General features: G+C 58.9%; 1 protein-coding gene across 1 annotated transcript; it reads left to right on the top strand.

The window, feature by feature from the left end:
* Positions 1 to 4481, top strand: LOC131422759 (brain-specific serine protease 4-like). Its single transcript, XM_058570258.1, has 6 exons — positions 1 to 140; positions 863 to 889; positions 1360 to 1531; positions 1786 to 2063; positions 3145 to 3302; positions 3937 to 4481. The coding sequence occupies exons 1-6, from the start codon at positions 59 to 61 to the stop codon at positions 4195 to 4197; spliced, it is 978 nt and encodes a 325-aa protein (XP_058426241.1). The 5' UTR covers positions 1 to 58; the 3' UTR covers positions 4198 to 4481.
* Positions 4482 to 7308: the final 2827 nt, after the last annotated feature.

The raw sequence follows: 7308 nt of genomic DNA, 5'->3' as shown, positions 1-7308 counted from the left end.
CTGTGCACACTCCTGTCACGGCCAGCACAGCTCCCGGCCGTATCCCACCCCACCTGCCATGGCAGTTTCCAGAACTCCCCCAGCCCTGGGTGGAGGCTGTCTCAGGATCTTAACCCCCCTGCTGCTTCTGGTTTCCACAGGTGAGTCTGAAGACCTGCTGTCCCTCCTGCTCTGCCCCTCCAGAATCACCTCCTCCCTTCTCCCTGCTTCTCCACCCAGCCGCCTTCCCTCCAGGTCCTGCCTGAATCGTCCCTTTCCCCACCTCAGCTCTTTTCCTTCTGCTCTCTCTCTCTCTCTCTCTCTCTCATCTGACTGCTCTGTGCCTCGGTTTCCTCTACAGCCGTGAGGACTAGATGACACACCACGGTAGGTGGTGAGGACAGGGCTGAGCACACAGTGGGCGCTCAATCCTTCAACCCTGCTGCTTATTTCTCATCTTCCCCATCCTCATCTCCCTCCTTCCTGTCTCTCGGGTCTGCACAATTCAATCCTGGGGCAGCAGCAGCCAGGCCTTGGGCCTGGGGGTGAGGGGTCTCGGCCACAGACTAGGGTCTGGGGAAGGAGCCTGAGAGGGTGGGGGGCCTCGCCTACTCTTACCCTCAGTGAGAGACGCCCCAGGAGCTGGTCCCTCAGCCCCCAGGCAGGCGGATGGAGCGCAGGCACAGGCTGGACAGGAAGCTGGTGGGAGGGTAAGGTGCCGCTGTGCGTGAGGGCCCGAGGTTTCTGTCCACCCTGCCCAGGCTCCAAGAAATGCCCCACCCGGGACGCCTGCAGGGGCCGGGGGAATGAGCCCCTGGAGAGGGCCTCTGGGCGGCGGGAGCCCCTCTCCACAACCTTGACTCTTTCCTTCTCTTGCCCCCAGCCACCCTTGATGCTGCCAACACACCTGGTGAGTGGGAGCTGCCTTGAGGGGAGGGGTGAAGCCTGAAGGGGAGGGCAGTGTCTGTGTGTCTGTCGGTGGGGGGCAGGTCAGAAGGCGGCAGTGGGCTAAGAGGGGGTGGAGCTGGAGAGGCAGGAAAGGAGGCCAGGAGAGCCTAGGACTAGAGATGTGGAGGAGAGAGGCCAAGAAGGTAAAGGAAAAGAGAAGTGGGCATGTTGAGAACTGGGGGAGGGGAAAGGCCAGCCAGAGGGGAGGGCAGAGGGAGGGGAGCACTGGGGAAGAAATAGCAAAGGAAGCAGCAGGAAAGCAAATGGAGCCGCAGGGTGTGTGTGTGTGTGTGTGTGTGTGTGTGTGTGGCCCTAAGCACAGGCCCCAGTATGGGAGGTGGGTCTGGAGTCTGGAGGTGGGTGAAGGGAAGCTGGGAGGCAAAGGCGATTGTGCCAGAGGGGAGGACAGAACACGAGACCCTCTTCCGACAGCCCCCCCAGCCTGTGGGAAGCCCCAGCGGCTAAACCGGGTCGTGGGCGGGGAGGACAGCACCGATGCCGAGTGGCCCTGGGTCGTGAGCATCCAGAAGAACGGGACCCACCACTGCGCAGGCTCCCTGCTCACCAGCCGCTGGGTGGTCACAGCCGCCCACTGCTTCAAGGGGTATGTGTGGCCGGCTCCTCCCCTCGATTCTCCATGCCTGCTGCCCCACACGCTGGGTTCCCCACACAGCCCCGGCTTCCAGGCCTCGGTGCAGTCTCGCGGCCCCTCAGGAGAGACCCTGCTTCTGCCCAGAAGCCTCTTTTGCTTTCCAGGGGCTTTCATATGCATTTTGTTCCCCAAGACACCCCCTCCCAGACCCTTCCTGGCCACCTATGGTTCCTGGCTGACCCCACCCCCTTCCCTCTTCCTTCTAGCAATCTGAACAAGCCACCACAGTTCTCTGTGCTGCTGGGGGCCTGGAAGCTAGGGAACCCGGGTCTGCGATCCCAGGAGGTGGGTGTCGCCGGGGTGCAGCCCCACCCTGTGTACTCCTGGAAGGAGGGCTCCCGGGCAGACATTGCCCTGGTGCGCCTTGAACACCCCGTCCAGTTCTCTGAGCGAATCCTGCCCATCTGCCTGCCTGATTCCTCCATCCGTCTCCCTCGGAACACTGACTGCTGGATTGCAGGCTGGGGGAGTGTCCAAGATGGAGGTACGGCTTCTTCCGCACCAGGCAGTTGGGGATGGATGGGGACAGAGGGTGGTGAACACTCAGAGAGATAGGTACCATGGGCACAAAGGGTAGAGGCCAGAGGCCAAGCTGGACAGAGATAGAAGAAAAGGCTGCAATCCAGAGATGTGAAGTCACGGAAATCTAGGTGGACAATTTTAGGTCATTTCTAGTTAAAAGAGATATCTGCTGTATTCTGAGGCACCAACAGCCAGATCAACAAAGCTATTAAGTGATCTAGGAATGGCTGAAAGAAGGCATGTGTGGGGTCAAGCTGAGAACCTTGAATATGAAAACAGCCTTGATTCCAAAGTGGGAACAGGCACCCCCTGGTGGCAGCATGCCATAATTGCAGGCAAAATGCCCCAGAGGAAATGCAGTCTCCATAGGCCTAAAATTAACTGTCAAACTAAGTCTGGAGGTTTGGAAAACATCATCTAGAAACAAAAAGCAGATTAGATAAAATAAGAGGCAGACAAGCAGAAAGAGATAGATAATAAAGAGAGAGAGAAACTAAGAAAGGACAAAGTGTAAGAAAATGGGACCAGATTCCAGAAGAATTAAGAGAAATGACATCAGTTTGGGTGTCAGGGGGCCCCACTGGCTCTGAAGTTGCAGCCCGCATCCCCATAGTCATTCTTAGAGGCTCCTGGAATTATGGGCTGGGGAAGGTCTACAGACCAGCCCTGGGCAGTGTCTGTGGGATTTCTCATGTCCTGATAACAGTCAACAGTGAGTGGTCCTTTACTGAACACTGAATCTGTAGCTGTCCCCATGCTGGGTAGAGTAGAGCCTGAGACAGGAAAAGCCTGGACCACTGGTTCTAACCATTTCGTGGGCATCGGAGATCTTGTTAAAGATGCAGAATCTCAGCCTGCACGTTCATGTCCAAAGTCAGTAGGTCCCAAGGTGGAGTTATGGAATTTGGGTTTTCAACAAGCATCTCGGGAGAGCCTGGCAGGGTTGATCCATTAGCCTTCGAGAAATGCCACTGAGGGAATGGAACTGTGGAGGCAACTAGGAAGGGAACTTCCTGAGCCTGACTCTCTCTTCCCTGCACCAGTGCCCCTGCCCCACCCACAGACTCTGCAGAAGCTGAAGGTGCCCATCATCGACTCAGAAATCTGCAGCCGCCTGTACTGGCGGGGAGCTGGGCAGGGAGCCATCACGGAGGACATGCTGTGCGCTGGCTACCTGGAGGGGAAGCGAGATGCCTGTCTGGTGAGCACCCCACCTTCTTCCCACCTCTGTCCCACTGAGCTCTGTCACCACTCGCTGGGCCTCCCTCAGAATCAGCTGTGACCTGGTGGGCCCTCCAGATGCCTACAGAACCCCGCCTCAGCCCAGCTCAGCCATTCATCCACTTGTTCACATATCGAAGGTACCCTGAGCATCTCAGGTGTGCCAGAGCCCACTCGCAGGGGGCCTGCACTCTCCTGAGGGGTCCCACATCCTGGCCCCAGAGCAGCTCCAGCCCCCTCATCTGGTGGAGGACGGCAGGATGGTGTAATGGTCAACACCTGGGCTGGGCGGTATTGGTCCCTGGCTGCGATTCCTAGTCTGCTGCCGGTGGTGGCCAGCTTGGGCAAGCCAGTTCTTTCTGAGCCTGTTTCCCCATCTGTAAAACAAACGGGCTGTGAGGGAGAAGGCCTCGCACGGAGTGCTTCTCACCAAAAGTGAGCCTGGAAGGCTGTCCTGCTCTGCCCTCCTGGCCCTGGTGGAGCTCGGGTGCAGGGCCTCTAGGACGGAGAAATGGGTTCCCCCGAAGGGAACCGTCTGCCACTCGCTGTGCAGGTCTTGGAATCTGCCCAGCCCCTGCCCCACGTGGGTCCCTAACCTCCCCTCCTCTCCGCAGGGCGACTCCGGGGGCCCCCTGATGTGCCAGGTCGACGGCACTTGGCTGCTGGCGGGCGTCATCAGCTGGGGCGAGGGCTGTGCAGAGCGCAACCGACCCGGCGTCTACATCAGCCTGGCTGCCCACCGCTCCTGGGTGCAGAGGATCGTGCAGGGGGTGCAGCTCCGCGGGCACTCCCAGGGGAGCAGGCCCGCGGGGCGCCGACGACGGGCTCCAAGGGCGCTCCGCGCTCCTGGGGCCACCCAGGGCCGCCTGGGTTAGGGGTCTTGGGGTACCGGGTGACCAGGGGTACTCCAGCCGCCCGACCACGTGCCTTTTCCTCCGTTGTAAATAAGCCATCTACCTCTGGGGGGCGTCCGCGGGCCGGCGCCGGATCGCCTCCGCGGGGAGGCCCCGCCCCCCCGCCCCGCCCCTGGGCTCAGGCTCCACCCCCGGCGCCGGGAGCGCCCTTGTGTAAATACATATTAATAATTTTTACAGTTATTTGTAACCCCGCCCACATATCGTATTTATTCCTCCAATTTAAATAAATTATTTATTCTTCATTTCCTGTTTTTTCCCCCAGGTGTGGGGACATTGGGAAGCAAGGGTCCAGTCCATTTGGGGTTAAAATGGGGACAGCCAGGTGTCCTGTTCACATAAGGTTCAACATCTGACACCTGGCCTTTGCACTTCCCTTCCTTACCCGCTCCCACCAGGGAGGCCAAATGGAGAGGAGGCAGGAGATCCAGCGGCTTGCCTGCGAGATCCAGCGGTGCCAGGTGGAGGGCGGGAGGGGGTGGCGGCTGCAGGGCCGTACCTGTTGGGTTTCCAGAACAGGGCTGGCTAGGATAAACCTCCCCATACTAGAGTGGGGTGTCCTCTCTTCCTTCCCCTCAAGGCCCTGTCTCCCCGATTTGGGCCGAGGCAGCCGCACTTCCGCACCCCCAGGAGCCGACTCACCGGGTGACTCACGTTTGCTTCTGCGAATCCTCCCTGCCGAGGAAGGAGCAAAACAATGAGACAGCAGGTTGCTAGGCCCTGCCGCTTCACAGGCCGAGTCACCCCACCTGCCCCCACAAGGGCAGGCGGGACAGCGAGGTCCCAGGCCGCAAGGGGATCAGCCTGGCTTCCGGCCCTGCCTGGGACCCAGCTGATGCTCCCCTTCCTGGGCCCACTCTTCTGCAGCCAGGCCTCTGGCCTCCTGGACCAGCCCTGTCCCTCCTCCCAGGGCCCTGGGCTGCCCCCTCCCCGCACCTGGGGCCCTGTCCTGGCCCAGCTGGGCTTCCCTGCAACAGGGGCATATGCCCACGGAGGGCCGGATCCTCTGTTTGATGAGTATGGACCTCGTAGTAGGTCATGCAAAAGAGATTCATTCTAAAACAGAGTCAAGAAAATAACTAGGTCCAGTCGTGCTAAAAAAGAGAGACTAGGACTCTGCCACAAAGCATCTCCGCCTGGAAATGGGCAGTGAAGGGAGTGTGGAGAAGGAGGCACAGGTTTGTGTGGGTTGGTTGGTACCCTTTATCATCAGGACAGTTCGGAACTGTCTGTTCCTATTGTTTGGATCACCCTTATGGCGTCACCAGATCACAGTTCATGCTGTGGGGGTGGTTTTATTAAAACACAAACAGTAAATGGGCCTCCTGCCCACCGGAGACCAGCCTGGGCAGTGAGTGGGTGACAGGTGAGAGCTGGGCCCTCCTGTCCGTGGCCTCGGCCCTGTTTACCTGGCGCTCTACTTCCCTTCGTCCCCTCTCCTCTCCTGCCCTCAGCACCCCCTCAGCCCTCGTTCTTCTCCTCTCCCCTCTCCCTCCTATCCTGTCTCTCCTCCCCACCTCTCGCTCTCTGTCCCTCAGTTCCCCCATGCCTGTTTCTCACCCTGCCTTCTCGCTCCCCTTCAATAAGCAGAGGATCCCTCAAATGACGTCCTGACAGAAGCCCCCGAGAAAGGGAGAAAGCAATGCCTAGAAACATCTGCGGGTGCGGAGAAGTCGCCCCATGAATGGCAGGACATTCCCCAGTGAGGGTGGGCTTTCTCTGAGTTGGGAGATCAGCCTCCAGGGAGCCCCCAAGCCTGGGCACCCTTCCGCCCTCCTCCAGGAGCCAGGAGACAGGCTGGGCTTGGAGTGGGGAGCTGGCTCCCAAGTGCGACAGGACGCCGATGACTCCCTCCCCAATCAGTGGGGGGTCCAGGAGGAAATGTGGGCAGCTCAGCCCTGGCAGGGTCCTCACCAGGGTCACAGAGAAGCCCTTTTGCTCCTTGGTTGGAGCTGGGCCCAGGAACACGCCCCAAATCTGGACTACTCTGGGTGGGGCGGCCTCACTGCCTTGGCTCCACTGACACCACCTGCCTCTGGGGGCCACGGACAGAGACCCTTGGGCCTGCCCGGCTGTTCCTCAAAGGGAAGTCCCCTGGGGCCCAGTGGGAACGAGGCCAACAGCGCATCCTGGGCTCCCAGGAGGATGTCTCAATTCACATTTTTTTGTGTGTGTGTGTGAGGAAGATCAGCCCTGAGCTAACATCCATGCCTGTCCTCCTCTTTTTTTTGCTGAGGAAGACTGGCTCTGGGCTAACATCCGTGCCCATCTTCCTCCACTTTATATGGGACGCCGCCACAGCATGGCCTGACAAGCAGTGCGTCGGTGTGTGCCTGGGATCCGAACCTGGGCCGCCAGCAGCAGAGTGCGCACACTTAACCACTAAGCCACGGGGCCAGCTCCTGTCTCCACTCGCATTGACCTCCCACATGGACCAGCCTTTTGTGGAGCTCTCCTCACTCCCCAAGGGCAGGGGTGGGGATCCTCTGGCCACACTGTAAATGTCATTAAGGCGGGAACTGTCTTAGCTGCAGGCTGAGATCTGGTTACTGCCCCTCCATGCGCTCCTTCCTCAAATATTTAACCCACGAGACTTTCCTCCCACGCCTGGGAACCCTCTTCTCCACTCTGCATCCAGAACAAGTATAAGGCCCACATTTAACTGCATGACTTCCCGCAGTGGCAGACTCCTTTGGTGGGCTGAGCCAACACCCCTCCCTTGCTGCCCCCACCTTAGAGACTGGAAAAGCTAAACGCTTGCTTCCGCAATCTTCTGCAATGTCACAAGTGCCTATGGGACTGAGTGTTGGCCAATGAGATGGAAGCAGATGTCTGATGGGTGGTTTCTTGGGGAGACTTTGTTTTTTCCTGATAAAAGGGGCATATTCAGCTGGGATCATCCTTTCCCACCTTCCTCCTTTTTCTAGTCTTGGATGCAGGTTTAACGCTTAAACTTCAGCAGCCATTTTATCACCATGAGGCTACAAGTTGACGTGCTAAAATGACAGGGAATGGAGATTCAGAAGCTGTGGATGTGAGGACGTGGTCAAGATGCTGCCCACTCCTAGCCAG

The sequence above is a fragment of the Diceros bicornis genome, chromosome 26, assembly GCF_020826845.1.
Source record: "Diceros bicornis minor isolate mBicDic1 chromosome 26, mDicBic1.mat.cur, whole genome shotgun sequence".
Lineage (NCBI taxonomy): Eukaryota > Metazoa > Chordata > Mammalia > Perissodactyla > Rhinocerotidae > Diceros > Diceros bicornis.
Note: the sequence above shows the minus strand (reverse complement) of the source record. Positions and strands in the feature narration are given on the sequence as shown.